The 17,276-nt window shown below is 44.3% G+C and overlaps 2 protein-coding genes across 2 annotated transcripts in view; both read left to right on the top strand.

The window, feature by feature from the left end:
- LOC108251424 (serine/threonine-protein kinase PAK 6-like) overlaps window positions 1-5,141 on the top strand; it is an 8,201-nt gene extending 3,060 nt beyond the window's left edge. Inside the window, exons 4-9 of the mRNA XM_025003007.2 lie at window positions 6-271; window positions 345-478; window positions 1,097-1,223; window positions 2,518-2,643; window positions 3,056-3,190; window positions 4,376-5,141. Of these exons, the coding sequence (XP_024858775.2) occupies window positions 6-271; window positions 345-478; window positions 1,097-1,223; window positions 2,518-2,643; window positions 3,056-3,190; window positions 4,376-4,543 (956 nt within the window). The 3' untranslated portion in view covers window positions 4,544-5,141. The remainder of the gene's footprint in view (window positions 1-5; window positions 272-344; window positions 479-1,096; window positions 1,224-2,517; window positions 2,644-3,055; window positions 3,191-4,375) is intronic.
- A 2,510-nt stretch (window positions 5,142-7,651) lies between these two features.
- Window positions 7,652-15,949, top strand: myh6 (myosin, heavy chain 6, cardiac muscle, alpha). Its single transcript, XM_017441727.3, has 2 exons — window positions 7,652-13,483; window positions 13,685-15,949. The coding sequence occupies exon 1, from the start codon at window positions 7,652-7,654 to the stop codon at window positions 13,454-13,456; it is 5,805 nt and encodes a 1,934-aa protein (XP_017297216.1). The 3' UTR covers window positions 13,457-13,483; window positions 13,685-15,949.
- The last annotated feature ends 1,327 nt before the right edge of the window (window positions 15,950-17,276 follow it).

Genomic DNA, 17,276 nt, shown 5'->3' with positions numbered 1-17,276 from the left:
CGCGGGTCCCCCATCTCTCCCCCCCACCACCCCTGCCAAGACCCCACTCAATGGAGGTCCTCAGAAAGTGACTCACGAGCAGTTCAAGGCGGCGCTGCAGATGGTTGTGGACCCAGGGGACCCCAGGACGATTCTGGAGAACTTTGTGAAAATCGGGGAGGGGTCAACGGGAGTGGTGTGCATCGCTCGAGAGAGGCACACCGGGCGTCAGGTGGCGGTGAAGATGATGGACCTGAGGAAGCAGCAGCGTAGAGAACTGCTCTTTAATGAGGTCCTGATCTTTACTCGGGAACTAATTGCTGATCTTAATTGGCTGATCTTAAATCCAAACTCGTTTCTCTCAGGTGGTGATCATGAGGGACTACCAACACATGAACGTAGTGGAAATGTTCCGCAGCGCTTTGGTGGAGGATGAGCTGTGGGTCATCATGGAGTACCTGCAGGGCGGCGCTCTGACCCACATCATCGGTGAAACCAGGTGAGAGGATTTAGTTTCCTTTCAAACGTACATCAGTCATAAAACATTAAATATAGTATGTAATGGAGACAACAGTCCTCCTAAAAATGAACTTACAAATAAAATAATATAGACTAAACAGAATTTCAAAATGCATACAACATAAAACACTTGTTGCACAATATTACAAGCACCCAATTAAAAACTAGCATTCCTTGAATGTATGCATATCACCCTCCGCCTTACATACCAAGTTCTTAAATAATGTGTTGGTGACGACTCTCAGCTACCACACCAGGTTTTAACTCAGTATCTGTAAAATGGATCATTTTTGTGTTTGCTAACATCGATTAGCTGTGTACTTTCTGAGAGTTTCATTAAAATCTGTTCATGATTCAGGAGATATTTTGCTAAAAGACAGACAGACGCAGACAATAACATGTTCGCCTGCCTTTCTTTGTGGCGGACAATCAATATTAAGAGATCATGAATATTAAAAGACGTTGCAGATGAAACAGACGGCACAATGAGCAGACAGTCCTGATGTGGTTAAGGTGCAAAAGGTTTTTTCATTTACTGAGCGAGCTGTCAGTCCAATCCTGGAGTGTTTAAAAACTGAGCTGTTCGTGTGCTCTTCAGGTTGAACGAGGAGCAGATAGCGACGGTGTCTGAGGGCGTGCTGCAGGCCCTAACTTACCTCCACTCCCAAGGTGTCATCCACCGAGACATCAAGAGCGACTCCATCCTGCTCACTCTGGACGGAAGGGTAAGACATCCGTGTCCTCGTTCATTCAGATTCTCATGACTGCAGTGGAAAAACAACAAAACAAACTTTAAACTTCCAAAAGTTAAACCTCTTTGTTTAAAGTTCAGTCCTCACTTATCAGCTGAAGACTAAGCTTTAAGAAACTGGATTTATCTAATTTATATCAGTTTTAAACAATCTTCAAACAGTATTCAAACACACATACTTGCTTTTAGCACATTGTAGGGACCTCCAACCTCAGCATGACTTACGGGCACTTCATTTATTTATAATGACTGGAGCAGAACTTTAGTTTTAAATACAGAAGGAGAAACCTGGAAGTAACATCCTTGTTAAATATGTTTGATTCTAAAAATTAAGCAGAAGTTTCTCTTTTTTATCCAAGTCCTGAATACAAGAACAAAAACCCAGATTTTACACATCATATCACAATATGAGTGGCAGTTTTAAATTCAGCGAGTCAGATTCTCAAACTGTCATTATCATGTCAAAAACTGAATAAACCTCCACCTTCTATGACACACATAACTGAGGGAATGTGCACTTCAAAATGTGGATATTGACACTTTAGATACACATTTTTTAAAGTGTTAAATAAGAATAAAAGTTTAGAATTTGAGACAACACTTTTTATATAACCCATGCTAGTTTGAGATTCCAGGTCGTCAATAATTTCCCAGCATTCAGTTAATAATATTGTGATTTGACTGATTTATTTAGATCGATAAGTTTCAATGTTCATACATCAGTATCTCCTCATCAGAACCACTAATACACATATAAAGCACTGAATTTAAGCTTTTTTGTTGGTAAATAAAGTACATTTATTAGTTAGATGAAACATTTTCTAAATAAATCTGTGAGATTTAATTTAAGAACGTCCTGCTCAAAGATTTTGGTTCTGTAAGTAAGACTGCAGCGTTTCTGCATGCAGCTCCTCAGACTAACTGTGATTAGATCTTAAATACCGGCAGGTTTTAAAGTCACCACAAGCTGAGCTCCAGGCGCAAAAAAACAATAAATCAGAGCCATTTTGTTTTTTATTCAACAGTCATAGTTCATAACATTCAGCAGGCAAACGTGTCTATATCTGTTAAATATCACTTAATTAGGTTTACATACTGCAGTACTAAAGATTATATCACAGGTCAGCACGATGCTAGCTCTGAACTGTTATCTGTCTGATGATCTTGATAAAAGGAAACAAAACAGAAAGTATTTAATTACAGCACAGCGGACAGACATCTAATCCCTCCCCTTTTATTCTTTTTCATTCTCTTCTCCCCGGCTCCAGATAAAGCTGTCAGACTTTGGTTTCTGCGCTCAGATCAATAAAGACGTCCCAAAGAGGAAATCGTTGGTTGGGACGCCGTACTGGATGGCTCCTGAAGTTATCTCCAAAATGCCGTACGGCACCGAGGTGAGAATAAAGAAACATCTGAACAGAACTTCAGCATTTTTCATCCAGGTGGGAGGAGAACGTGATGCAAACTGTCAACATGCATCTTCAGAAAAATACCCTCCCTGCTTGTTTCTGTTCGCTGCTTTGAACCGAATAAACTCTTCAGTTTAGTCTGGTCAGCAGCTGTTTTAAATAAAGAAAACTCAGGTAAGATTGTATACAATAAAAACCAGAGAAACTGCTAAATGAATTGTGAATACTGGATGACTTTGTTGAAATCTGTTGAAGGCAAAATGATCAGAATTTTATTTATTTCTAGTTTAACCCCCGCGAGCCCTGAAAACATCTTCTGGACTCACAGAGGCATGCTAAATGCCTTAAAATGACACGAACTGTAATCCATGTCCTAACAGCGTCCCGTGTCTCTCAGGTGGACATTTGGTCTCTTGGCATCATGGTGGTGGAGATGGTGGATGGCGAGCCCCCATATTTCAACGAAACACCCATCAGCGCCATGAAGAAGCTGAGAGACGAACCGGTGCCGAGTGTGAAGAACATCCAGAGGGTCGGTTAAACACACGGTCCTGTTTTCAAACAAACCTAGAATATGAGGACCATCTTTTTCTGAGAACCAGTTTACACACATTTATTTTTAATAAGTAAACATTCAATATGGGGCACCAGATGTTACCTTCAGACAGGGGTGGAAATCAGCCCCCGCCACCGGCCAAATGCGGGTAAATATTTGAAGTGGCGGATGAATTTGATCAACACACGCCACTGTGGCGGGTTGTCAGTTTGAACAGAAAAGGTGTTATTTGTCCTCCTGACATATAGGGGGCAGCAATGTGCTCGAGTTGCTGCTAAATGCAAGAAGGAGAAAAGTTTAGCAGACACTCTTTACCAGTTGGTGGCGGTATTGATTCCTTCAGTTGTTTACCAACCACCAATAAAAATCAAGAAGAAGAAGAAACAGGAGTAATTGGGGAGTAGCATTAGCAATGTGGCGGAACATTTCGGGAGTTAAGCGGGTGGCAGACCACAAAAATGTTTTTCAAGAGTAAGAACCAAAAGTTAAACAACGTTTTTTCAAAACTAAATCAATGACGTCGGTCAGTTTATTAATCTTTGACACAACTTCTGAGACAATTAATCAGCAAACAGAATTTGTTATGGTGAGACCCCTGGTCATTTTAGGCTGATTGGAGACTAACTTGTCCCTAGGAGTGAGTTTAAGTTTAAAATTAACTTTAATCTGTCTTTTTTATTTGGACAATAACCTTGTGATGAGTTAACAGTTTTAAATGTGTCACAGATAAACTGTAAACCTACAGGAACATGGGTCGGGTCGTTCTGTGGGTTCTGACTGTTTGGTTGTTTGTTGTTTTCCAGTCCAAAGCAGTGAAGAAGAGCAGCACGGAGGAAGAGGAGCCGCTGCTGAANAAAAATACTTAAAACACTCCACAGAAATAAATATCACTGATTTTTTTATGTACAGATATGCATCTTTTAATGGTTTAAAATAAGAAAAGTCTAGTTATTTCCATGCAGTGTCCAGAAAGAGGTGTTGTTCAGCTTGTAGGGCAGCACAACTGCTTCCACCCACCTCCATCATTATCATCATCATCATCATAATATGAAATAACTTTTTGTCACAACAAAAAATAGTGGCTGGTAAAATATTTAGTTTCCACCCCTGGCACAGGACGTTACCTGCAGATGTCGATGATGTCGTTGTCTCTGTGTCCAGGTGTCTCCAGTGTTGAAGGACTTCCTGAGCTGCATGTTGACTCGGGACACGCAGCAGCGCAGCAGTGCCAGCGACCTGCTGGAGCACCCGTTCCTGCTACAGGCCGGTCCACCACGCTGCCTGGTGCCACTGGTGGAGCAGTACCGCAAACGCATGTCCCTGTGCTGATCCGCTCAGACCCACATGGAACCACACCTGAACATTTCCCAGACCTTCATGCTTTGTACCTGAGACTCCTCTTTGAGTCACCTGTCACCAGGCCTGAGACTTAACTGGGATTATATCTAAAACTCTTCAGACTTGCCTGAGTTTGGTTTACAAATGCTGATACCTGAGAACATCCTCAGGACTCACCCAAGTTCATACCTGAGGTCTCTGCTGAGTTTCCTGGAATCATACCTTTTGGGATCAAGTTCTTACTTGAAATGCACGTGTCATGCATCTTAAACTCAGCCGGGATAAAGACTAGGACAATACCTGAAACCTGAGTAAGAATATGCATCTGGTTTACCAGGAATCATACCTGAGAAGATGTTTAAGGTATGTGGAAATGTACATGACTTACCTGAGTTTCCTTGAGACATACCTGGGAGTACACCTGAGCTCATTCCTGAAACTCACCTGTGATAATCTCTTTGACTCGTCTGTGTTTACACCTGAAACTCACCTGGAACGATGTTCTTCGTCATACCTCAGAGACTCGGCTGGAGTTTATTCTTCAGACTCACCTGGGATCGTATCTTCAACCTGAGGCTTTCCATCTGCTTTTATTTTAGCAGCCAATCACATTGCAGGTTTTCTGTAAGCCCCGCCCTCTCCCCATCAGAGCTCCAGTTTGGTGATTGAGCTCTCTGAGGTTTGAACTTTGACCTCTTGCTGCTGGCTGGTTTGTTTAACCTGAAACAGACAGTTTGTCCTGTAAACACCTGTCACCTGCTTGACCTCTGACCTCCTGTTGTGCAGTATCTGACATTTAATTTTACATTTCAGTTCTTTTCAAGTTTTTATTTTATAGTTTTGTTCAAACCATGGAGTTAAACTGAACCTTTGTTTTAATAAATTTCAGCGTTTAACAGAAAAGTTACAAATATGTAAGTTAAAATTTAATATATTTTTGCTAAGGTTGTAATTCATATTAAACATTTTATGTTAAAATAGCTAAAGAACAGATTTAAAAAAAATTAATTTAATTACTTCTCGCAGCTAAGAAAATTTGTCAGAATTTTATTTTAATTGAACAAAAAAAGTTTCACAGTAAATCAAAAAGCAGTAAAATTTTATATATTTTTAGTTTTGAAATGGACACGATCATTTCCTGCTGTTGTTTTTAAACTATAATGATTTATTTTTTTATTGTTGCACTTGTTCACAACACTTTTTCTAAAAAAATAAAATCTAAATTAAACAATAATGTGCTTGGTGTCAGTTTCTTTAAATATTTTATCTGTTTTACTGAGTGCACCTGAAACAAATATATGACAACACATGAATACAATTTAAATTGATTAATAATTATAATTAAAAACTCTTAAAAAACTTAAAAAATTAAAAAACTTTTCTGGTCCATTCAGACTAAATACACAAAGTTTTGACTTAAATTCAGTTTTTCCAACACGTAGATTTTGTGTAAATTCCTTAAACATTAAAAACAGTCGTGTCTGGTTTTTATTCAGCTGCACAAAGCTGCAGGAGGATTTCACTGCCGCAGCCGTTTGCTGCTCAACTGGATGGTTGTTAATGCAGACTGAGCATTTAAACTTCCTTGTTTTTGCTTTTTTAAAGAGGAATTTTAATCCTGACAGGCTGTTTTGACCAAGAATTGTGTATTTTGATAAGTTGAGTTCTAAGTGTGGATATATATATATATATATATATTTGCAGCCATATATTTCATGTTTTGTCCTCACGTCAAAACGTCACTGAATTATTGAATTAAAGATTTCTGTCAGATTTCTCAGAAGTTAAACGGACTGGAACCCGTCACCTTGTTATAAACGAGCAGACACTGAGTCTGGCAGAAGGCCGACTGCAGCTGCTTCCCGTTGGAAGAAGCCTCACATTTCAGAGATAAAACCTGCCTGGTTTCTATTTGGAGGCCGAGGAGCTCCGAGTGTCAGAGATAAAGAGACACAAACACTCGAGTTCATCACAGAACACTCTGCCAATCAGAGACTGATGATCGTTACCATGGTGACAGATTGAACTAACCAGTCAAACGCAGACTTTTACTGCTTCCTAATTAAAGAAAACTATAAAACACAGAGCTGTGACTTCTTCTTCTACATGAAAACCCGTCCAGACACGATCTTCTCACTCAGATTCAATTATCTCTGTTATTTCAAATATTCCACTTTAGACACTTCATCAGGTTTTAACAGATAAATGAGAACAAGCAGCTGTATGCCACTCATTGACCACCAACACAATGACAACCTTATCTTATTCAGATCATGTTTTGAGTTATAGATGCTTTGCTCAAACCTTCAAAATAACAGTAACTCAGTATATGTTGTGAATGATTAATCTACTCTCTTTACTACCACCTCAAATCTTAGCTTAATATCTGTAAAACTGACTGAATTATATATATATAGTGTTTTCTAAGGTCATTTGCTAACAGACAGACCAATGAACATCAAGTTTCATTTCAGTTATTTGCAGGAATGACATGAAATGAAAACCTCAAATGGTTTCATGTAACCCAATTCAAGATGGCTGCCACAGCCAACTGACTTTAGAAAACACAGAAATGGCTATAACGCAGTCAGTTTTTCAAATATTGAGCTGAAATTTGATGTGGGAGTAGATGAGTGGATAATTTTACTTTCCATGTTTGACCACAACTGCTGCAGCTTTTGTCATTTCTCGTAGGATGACCTTAGTTTTAACCTCTGGCATGAAAGGTGGCGGGCGATAAGCATTCCCTCAAAGAATGCTACACCTTTCATTTTAATTGTCAGAGGAGATGAGCAGCAGTGAGAACATGGTGGAGTTTAAATGAAGAGCCAGATCAGCGGTTATCAGCAAACAGATAAGCACTGAAACGCTGCTTTTCCTAAAATGGACTGTAACAACCAAAGGTCCTGAATCTGCCCTCGTGGTGCGTTCAGGGACAAATTTAGTTTGTCTCATCAGATAATTCCTTGTTTGGCCCACAGGGAGTATTTATAAATGTCTTCAAGCTGCGTGGAGGCTGCAGTTTTTCATCGGCATCAACAAGAGAGCACCTTCTTCATTAGTTCTTCTTCTGACTGCTGTGGAACTACATCCACCACCATGGGGGACTCTCTGATGGCTGAGTTCGGAAAGGCTGCTCCTTTCCTGAGGAAGTCCGATAAGGAGCGTCTGGAGGCTCAGACCAGACCTTTCGACATCAAGACAGAATGTTTTGTTGTTGATGATAAAGAAGAATATGTAAAAGGAAAAATACTCAGCAAAGAAGGAGGGATGGTGACCGTGAAGAAGGAGGACGGGAACACGGTAACTGTAAAGGAGGTCGACGTTCACCCCCAGAACCCGCCAAAGTTTGATAAAATTGAAGACATGGCAATGTTCACTTTCCTGCATGAGCCTGCAGTGCTGTTTAACCTCAAAGAGCGTTACGCTGCCTGGATGATCTACACCTACTCTGGGCTCTTCTGCGTCACCGTCAACCCGTACAAGTGGCTTCCTGTCTACGACTCTGAGGTAGTGGCAGCCTACAGGGGAAAGAAGCGGAGTGAAGCTCCCCCCCACATCTTTTCCATCTCGGATAATGCCTACCAGTACATGTTGACCGACAGGGAAAACCAGTCTGTCCTCATCACCGGAGAATCCGGAGCAGGGAAGACTGTGAACACCAAGAGAGTCATCCAGTACTTCGCCAGCATTGCTGCAGTCGGAGGCGCCGTCAAAAAGGACAGCAGCAAAGAGACACTGGAAGATCAAATCATTCAGGCGAACCCAGCACTTGAGGCCTTTGGGAATGCCAAAACAGTGAGAAACGATAACTCGTCTCGTTTTGGAAAATTTATCCGTATTCATTTCGGCACAAGTGGCAAACTGTCATCGGCTGACATTGAGACGTACCTGCTAGAGAAGTCCCGTGTCACTTTTCAGCTCAAGGCTGAGAGGGACTACCACATCTTCTATCAGATTCTGTCCAATCAGAAGCCAGAGCTACTGGACCTGCTGCTGATCACCAACAATCCGTACGACTACTCGTACATCTCCCAGGGAGAAGTGTCCGTCGCCTCCATCAATGATTCGGAGGAACTGATGGCCACAGACAGTGCCTTTGACGTTCTTGGTTTCACCTCAGAGGAGAAGATGGGTGTCTACAAACTGACAGGGGCCATCATGCACTACGGTAATCTGAAGTTTAAACAAAAGCAGCGTGAGGAGCAGGCCGAACCTGACGGGACCGAGGCTGCCGATAAATCAGCCTACCTAATGGGGCTGAACTCTGCTGACCTCATCAAAGGGCTGTGCCATCCCAGGGTCAAGGTAGGAAACGAATACGTCACCAAGGGCCAAAGTGTGGACCAAGTTTACTATGCTGTTGGTGCACTGGCAAAGTCAGTATATGAGAAGATGTTCAACTGGATGGTAGTGAGAATCAACCAATCACTGGACACTAAGCAGCACCGTCAGTACTTCATAGGAGTTCTGGACATCGCTGGATTTGAGATCTTTGATTTTAACACCTTCGAGCAGTTGTGCATCAACTACACCAATGAGAAGCTGCAACAGTTTTTCAACCATCACATGTTTGTTCTGGAGCAAGAAGAGTATAAAAAGGAGGGAATAGAATGGGAGTTCATTGACTTCGGGATGGACCTGCAGGCCTGCATCGACCTGATTGAAAAGCCGTTGGGGATTCTTTCTATTCTAGAGGAAGAATGCATGTTTCCCAAAGCCAGTGACCAAACATTCAAGGCCAAGCTTTATGATAATCATCTGGGCAAAAACAAGATGTTTGAGAAGCCGAGGGCAGCAAAAGGGAAGGCAGAGGCTCATTTTGCCCTGGTTCACTATGCTGGGACGGTGGACTACAACATTGGTGGCTGGCTAGTGAAAAACAAAGACCCCCTGAATGAAACCGTGGTTGGCCTTTACCAGAAATCTTCTCTGAAACTGTTAAGTCTCCTGTTTTCAACCTATACGGGATCTGATAGTGCAGACAAAGGAGGTGGCAAAGGAGCCAAGAAGAAGGGTTCCTCATTCCAAACGGTGTCTGCTCTTCACAGGGAAAACCTGAACAAGCTAATGAACAACTTGAAGACCACTCATCCTCACTTTGTCCGCTGTCTGATTCCCAATGAGAGGAAAACTCCAGGGGTCATGGACAACTGCCTTGTAATGCACCAGCTGCGCTGTAATGGTGTCTTGGAAGGCATCAGGATTTGCAGGAAAGGCTTCCCAAACAGGGTGCTCTATGGTGACTTTAAGCAGCGGTACAGAATCCTGAATGCCTCCGCCATCCCAGAGGGTCAATTCATTGACAGTAAGAAAAGTGCAGAAAAGTTGCTGGGATCACTAGACATTGATCACACTCAGTACAAGTTTGGCCACACAAAGGTGTTCTTCAAAGCCGGGCTGTTGGGGACTCTTGAGGAGATGCGAGATGAACAACTCTCTCGAATCCTAACCAGGCTCCAGGCTAATGCCAGAGGACTCCTCATGAGGGAGGAGTTCGCCAAGCTGGTGGAACGCCGGGATGCCCTAATGGTCATCCAGTGGAACCTCAGATCTTTCCTGGGTGTGAAGAACTGGCCCTGGATGAAGCTCTTCTTCAAGATAAAACCCCTGCTAAAGAGTGCCGAGGCTGAAAAGGAGATGGCCAACATGAAGGATGAATTCAGCAAGCTGAAAGTAGCTCTGGAGAAATCAGAAGCACGGCGGAAGGAACTAGAGGAGAAAATAGTGTCTCTTCTCCAAGAGAAGAATGATTTAACTTTGCAGATTCAGTCTGAGCAGGACACTTTAACTGATGCTGAGGAACGCTGTGAGCAGCTCATTAAGAGTAAGATCCAACTGGAAGCCAAGCTGAAGGAGATGAGTGAAAGACTGGAGGATGAGGAGGAGCTGAATGCAGATCTTACAGCGAAGAAACGCAAGCTTGAAGATGAGTGCTGTGAGCTAAAGAAAGATATCGATGACCTAGAGTTAACCTTGGCCAAGGTGGAAAAGGAGAAGCATGCTACAGAGAATAAGGTGAAAAACTTGGTGGAAGAGATGGCTTCTCAGGATGAGAACATCCTGAAACTGACCAAGGAGAAAAGAGCACTGCAGGAGGCCCACCAGCAGACACTGGATGACCTGCAGAGTGAAGAGGACAAAGCAAACAGTCTGACCAAAGCTAAAGCTAAACTGGAACAGCAGGTGGACGACCTTGAGGGCTCGCTTGAGCAAGAGAAGAAAGTCAGGATGGACCTGGAGCGCTCCAAAAGGAAATTTGAGGGGGACCTGAAACTGACCCAGGAGACAGTGATGGACTTGGAAAATGACAAGCAGCAGCTGGAAGAAAAACTGAAAAAGAAAGACTTTGAGATCAGCCAAATAAATTCAAGACTAGAGAATGAGCAGGTTGCCTCGGTTCAGCTCCAGAAGAAGCTGAAGGAGAACCAGGCGAGAATCGAGGAGCTGGAAGAGGAACTGGATGCAGAGCGTGCAGCCCGAGCAAAAGTCGAGAAGCAGCGCTCAGATCTTTCCCGTGAGCTGGAGGACATCACTGAGCGTCTGGAGGAAGCTGGTGGAGCCACGTCTACTCAGGTAGAGCTGAATAAGAAGAGAGATGCTGAATTTCAGAAGCTGCGCCGAGAGCTGGAGGAGTCAACCCTCCAACACGAAGCAACTGCTGCCTCTCTGAGAAAGAAACATGCAGACAGCGTGGCTGAACTGGGAGAACAAATTGACAACCTGCAGCGGGTGAAACAAAAACTGGAGAAGGAAAAGACCGAGCTGAAGCTGGAGCTGGATGACTTGTCCTCCAACATAGAGAGTGTGGTGAAGGCCAAATCCAACATTGAGAAGATGTGCCGTACAATGGAAGACAACATGATTGAGTACAAGAGCAAATATGAGGAGGCTCAGCGGAGCATCAACGACCTGACAACCCAGAAGGCCAAAGTGCTCACTGAAAACGGCGAGCTGGGACGCCAACTGGAGGAGAAGGAGTGTCTGATTTCACAGCTGACGAGAGGGAAGAATTCATTCAACCAGCAGGTTGAAGATCTGCGCAGGCAACTGGAAGAAGAAGTGAAGGCAAAAAATGCCCTCGCCCACGCTCTACAGTCTGCTCGCCATGACTGCGATCTGCTCCGGGAACAGTTTGAAGAGGAGCAGGAGGCCAAGGCAGAACTGCAAAGAGCTCTGTCCAAATCCAACACAGAAGTCTTAGCATGGAGGAGTAAATATGAGACCGATGGGATCCAGAGAACAGAGGAGCTAGAAGAAGCAAAGAAGAAGTTGGTTCAGAGGCTTCAAGAAGCCGAGGAGGCTATTGAGGCTGTGAACGCAAAGTGTTCATCTCTTGAGAAGACCAAACATCGCCTTCAGAATGAGATTGAAGACCTAATGCTGGATCTGGAAAGATCTAATGCAGCCTCTGCAGCACTGGACAAAAAGCAAAGAAGCTTTGACAAAGTCCTGGCAGAGTGGAAGCAGAAGTTTGAAGAGTCGCAGTGTGAACTGGAGGCCTCCCAGAAGGAAGCTCGGTCTCTGAGTACCGAACTTTTCAAACTCAAAAATGCCTATGAGGAATCCCTGGATCAGCTTGAGACAGTGAAGAGAGAGAACAAGAACCTCCAGGAGGAGATTTCTGACCTCACAGAACAGCTTGGAGAGGGTGGCCGCTCTGCCCACGAGCTGGAGAAGATCCGGAAACAGCTGGAGCAGGAAAAGGCTGAACTTCAGTCAGCGTTGGAAGAGGCAGAAGGTTCCCTGGAGCACGAAGAGAGCAAGATCCTTCGAGCCCAGATGGAGTTCAATCAGGTGAAGACTGGCATGGAGCGCAAGCTGGCTGAGAAGGATGAGGAGATGGACCAGGCCAAGAGGAACTACCAACGGATGCTTGAGTCTCTTCAGTCCTCTCTGGAGTCAGAGACCAGGAGCCGAAACGAAGCCCTGAGAGTCAAGAAGAAGATGGACGGTGACCTGAATGAGATGGAGAGCCAGCTGAGCCAAGCAAACCGGCAGGCAGCTGAGGCCCAGAAGCAGGTCAAGACCCTCCAGGCGTTCCTGAAAGACACCCAGCTACAGCTGGACGACGCCCAGCACTGCAACGACGATCTGAGAGAAAACATCGGTCTGCTGGAGCGCCGGAACAACCTGATCCAGGCAGAGCTGGAGGAAGTGAGGGCTGCGCTCGAACAGACAGAGAGAAGCCGGAAACTGGCCGAGCAGGAACTGATTGATGCGACGGAGAGGATGCAGCTCCTGCACTCTCAAAACACCAGCCTGATCAACCAGAAGAAGAAGCACGAGTCAGACCTGCTCAACCTTCAAAACGAATTGGAGGACACCATCCAGGAGAACCGTAACGCTGAGGAAAAGGCAAAGAAGGCCATAACAGACGCAGCCATGATGGCTGAGGAGCTTAAGAAGGAACAGGACACCAGCGCCCACCTGGAGCGCATGAAGAAGAACATGGAGCAGACCATCAAAGACCTGCAGCATCGTCTGGATGAGGCCGAGCAGATCGCCATGAAGGGCGGCAAGAAGCAGCTCCAGAAACTGGAGGCTCGCATCAAAGAGCTGGAGAACGAGCTGGAAGCAGAGCAGAAGAGAGGAGCGGAGTCTGTCAAGGGGATCCGCAAGTATGAGCGCCGCATGAAAGAGCTCACGTACCAGACCGAGGAGGACCGCAAGAACATAGCACGCCTGCAGGACCTGGTGGACAAGCTGCAGCTGAAGGTCAAGTCCTACAAGCACGCCGCCGAGGAGGCGGAGGAGGCAGCCAACGCCAACATGGCTAAAGTCCGCAAGCTGCAGCACGAGCTGGAGGAGGCGGAGGAGAGGGCCGACATCGCCGAGTCGCAGGTGAACAAGCTGAGGGCCAAAACCAGAGAAGGATCCTCCAAGAAGAGCCTGGAGGAGTGAGGAGGCGCCGGACGGCCCTCGTCACAGGTTAACGACCTCGTTTTAACTGTTGGTGTAAATGTTATAAATTAGTCTTAGCTACCATCAAACCAAACCTCAGCTCAATATCTGTGAAGTTTGGTGAGTTAGAGCCATTTGTGTTAGCTTTGGCAGCCATCTTGGGAAAAGTTTGTTTTTTAAACATTTTTGCTGTTCCTGAATTTTTACAAGTTTGTTTTTGATTCACAGATTTTTCTGGATGTTTGGAGCCAAACCTGCTGTAAAATCTGACACCAAAAACAACTTTTATCACCGTTTCTGCTCACAGATAATTATCTGCTGATGAAGACATGAAAAACTAAACTATTAAAAGCTTCAAGATAACTAAATAATTAATCTGTTTCCATGATGTTAGCAGTTCATCAGAGTCTGAATCGAGTTTGTTAGAATGTTGTGAAATTTCACTTGTGTTTGTTAAAAAAATCACTTTTAAAAAGGTTTTTTTTTTTTTTTATGATTCACAAACTTTCTGTCAAAATATTCTGAGCTTTATTCACCTCTGGGAATTCACTTCACTAAAACATACTGGGACTTTATGAAACATTATCGGTGTTCAAATATTACTTTAACATCAATAATTTGACATAAAATTTTAGCAAATCAATGCTGTGAAATTCTGTCATTTTATGGCTTTAAAATATTTATTTCTGGAAGTTTTTAAAACCGTAATTGTGAGTTTCAGTTATTATTGTGCCTTTAAAATCTGAATTATTATTAGCTTTATCTTTAAAGCCAATAATAATTATGATTTTTATAACTTTATAAATAAACCATTATTGTTAGTTGCAAAATTATACTTATGGGCTTTAAAGCTTGTAATTTTACATTTGTATTGATTGAAAATTTGAAAGCTATTTTATCATTTTAGAAGTTATTCATAAAAGTTTTGAAGTTTTAATTATGAGTTTCAGTCATAATTAAAACAATGGAGTTTCAAAGGCAATTTTATGATTTTAGAAGTCATAATAAGTTTTAAAGTTATAACTATTAATGTGAAGTTAAATTTAAGACAGAAACTCCTGATTATAACTTTAAAACTCTTTACTGACACGTGCTGCCGCCTTTGAAGTGGCGGAAATGAGCTTCCACAGCAAGGCTTTTATTTTGAAGGCCTGACGGAGGAGTTTCCGGGCCGTGCTGACCCGGTTTATCTGAGTATAAAAGCTGCCGAGGGGTCCAGCTGCGGGTCCAGATCCAGGTGATCCAGGACCGGGAGGAGGCTGCAGACACTCTGCCCGGCTGTGACCGAACCGGACAGCCCGCCTCCACCCGAACACCATGCGGGACCAGAAGAGCTGGACCCCGGGCTTCGGTCCTGCGGGGCGCCCCAAACCGGCCCCCCAGCAGGCGGGGAGCCGGAGGTGGGTCAGACTCAGCACCGTGACGGGGTACCTGCTGTCCGTGTCTCTGGCTGCCGTCATCCTGGCTGTTTACTACGGCTTCATCTGGACCCCCGGACCGAGCCACACCAGGACCGGGACCGGGACCAGGACCGGGGAGCACACCTGGACCGAAACTAGTCCGCCTGAGGCTGAAACCGGTTCTGGAGCTGCAGGAAGAACTCCACATCCGAACACCTCCCTGACTGACAGAAACAGATCAGTCCATCAAACTCAGAGTCACGTGACCGACAGAACTACTTCTACTCACTCAAGTAATCAGATTACTAATGCAGTCTCTCCCGGGGAGACCCAGGTTCCCCCGGTCCGCTCCACCGGGTCCCCGGAGCCCCCTTAGGCCGGGCAGGGCGTCAGACCGGGACCCGGAGCCCGAGGCCGGGACCCGGAACCTGAGGCCGGGATCCGGAGCCTGAGACCGGGACCCGGAGCCTGAGGCCAGGACCTGGGACCAGGAACCTGAGACCGGGACCCGGACCCTGAGACCGGGACCCGGAGCCTGAGGCCAGGACCTGGGACCAGGAACCTGAGACCGGGACCCGGAGCCTGAGACCGGGACCCGGAGCCTGAGGCCGGGACCTGGGACCCGGAACCTGAGACCGGGACCCCGGAGCCTGAGACCGGGACCCGGAGCCCCCTTAGGCCGGGCAGGGCGTCAGACCGGGACCCGGAGCCCCCTTAGGCCGGGCAGGGCGTCAGACCGGGACCCGGAGCCCCCTTAGGCCGGGCAGGGCGTCACCTCTCCGGCCCGGAGCTCTGTCCCACCTCCGGTCACCGCGGAGGATCCGACTTTAAAAATAAAACTACAGATCTGGACAAAACAATAAAAGTAGACATCCTGCCTGCAGTTAAATAAAAACAAGTCAAGTCTGATAATATAACAGGCAGGAATGATTTAATGTTTTCTGTATTTAAACTCACGGTTCCAGCAGGATTTCTTTTTATGATGATGATTTTATGAATCATTTGTAATCATTTGTAACCTTATTATAAAGTGTTTAATATTTACCAGAAACTACTAACTTCTGTTAAATAAATAAATTCACTTTTTGTTTCAGGCTGTTTTTATCTGTTCTTCTTAACTTTCATTAGACTTTTTATTTCCTGCAGATAAAAAGCTGCAGCTTTTGGTTCATCATTTTTAAAATAAAGTTCAGAAAACAAAGTCATTAAAGAGACTTTTAGGAGAAAGTTGTGAAGTTTAGATATTTTAGCGTCGACTTTCTAAAAGTTCATCATGAAAAGATGAAGGTGATGTTTTACTGAGGGAACAGAAAGGCGATGAAGAAAAAACTGAACAGGTGATGTTCAATAATAATAATGATAATAATCCCTGATGAGGACAAACTCCCTGTCTCGGGACTTCAGTCTGCTGCAGAGTCCGTCTCATCAGGACCGTCCTGATGAGGACAAACTTCCTGTCTCATGATCGCAGGAAGGAAAAGACCAGTTTGGTCTCATCACTGGGAAGGACTAAATGTTTGAGTTAATTATCTGTAAATCCTGTTTACTTCGGCTCCCCGCCTGCAGAACCAGAACACTCCTCCATGAACCAAAGTAGTTTAAATACTGAGTAAAAGTACTTTGATTACTTACAGACAGTATGGTCCTCCTGCTTCACAGATGCTGAACGTTGATTTCTTAAACAAACTAACAGAAATCAGAGGAGTTCTGTTGCTGCAGCTGAAATTCTTCAGATTCACATTTCTAAAATCAAACAATCAGCTGAAGGTTTTTATTTCTTTAACAGTTCTGAACTTGGTGAGCATCTAAAACATGACTTGATATAAAACCTGGTTCCGTTTCTGTCGAGTTCTGAGGTCTGAACTCTGACCCCCGTCAAATAAAAGGATCAGTTTCAAAATAAAAGCAGGAATAAACTGTGTTGTGAGGAAAGAAGTTCTCTGTAGTCCAACACAAGTGACATCTGCACTGGTATTTAAAGTTTTAATTGAATGTTAATTTTAAATTTAACAGGGGAGAGCTGTGGAGCTCCCCCTTGTGGACACACTGAGAAGTGCAGACTGAGGTGTTACTAGTTTTAAATGTTTATAAAATCAATTAAAAATGATTCCTCATTAACTCTGGGGCCAAAACTATCCAGGGATCCTAAAGGTGCAGTTTTACTCCACTTCCTGTCTAAATCTGGTTAACTTTATACTCTGTACCAAATTATTCATTCAAATTCCTCTGAAGTTTGTCAACGTGGAGACTAATCTGCTTTTTCCTGCCAGACAGAAGATCACTGAGCTTAAAGAGACCCGTGTGAACACATCAGAACGTCCAACAGAACCAGAACTGTCTGAAGCTGACCCGAACCCCCTCACGTCCCCCCGGACCGGACCGGCGTCTCCATCTTTGTTTTAAAGGTTTCTGCAGCAGAA

This window comes from Kryptolebias marmoratus, linkage group LG19, assembly GCF_001649575.2.
Source record: "Kryptolebias marmoratus isolate JLee-2015 linkage group LG19, ASM164957v2, whole genome shotgun sequence".
NCBI lineage: Eukaryota > Metazoa > Chordata > Actinopteri > Cyprinodontiformes > Rivulidae > Kryptolebias > Kryptolebias marmoratus.
Note: the sequence above shows the minus strand (reverse complement) of the source record. Positions and strands in the feature narration are given on the sequence as shown.

Bases quoted from the DNA above. Each gene is read 5' to 3' on its own strand.
- myh6 (XM_017441727.3), top strand. From the start codon at position 7,652: ATGGGGGACTCTCTGATGGCTGAGTTCGGAAAGGCTGCTCCTTTCCTG.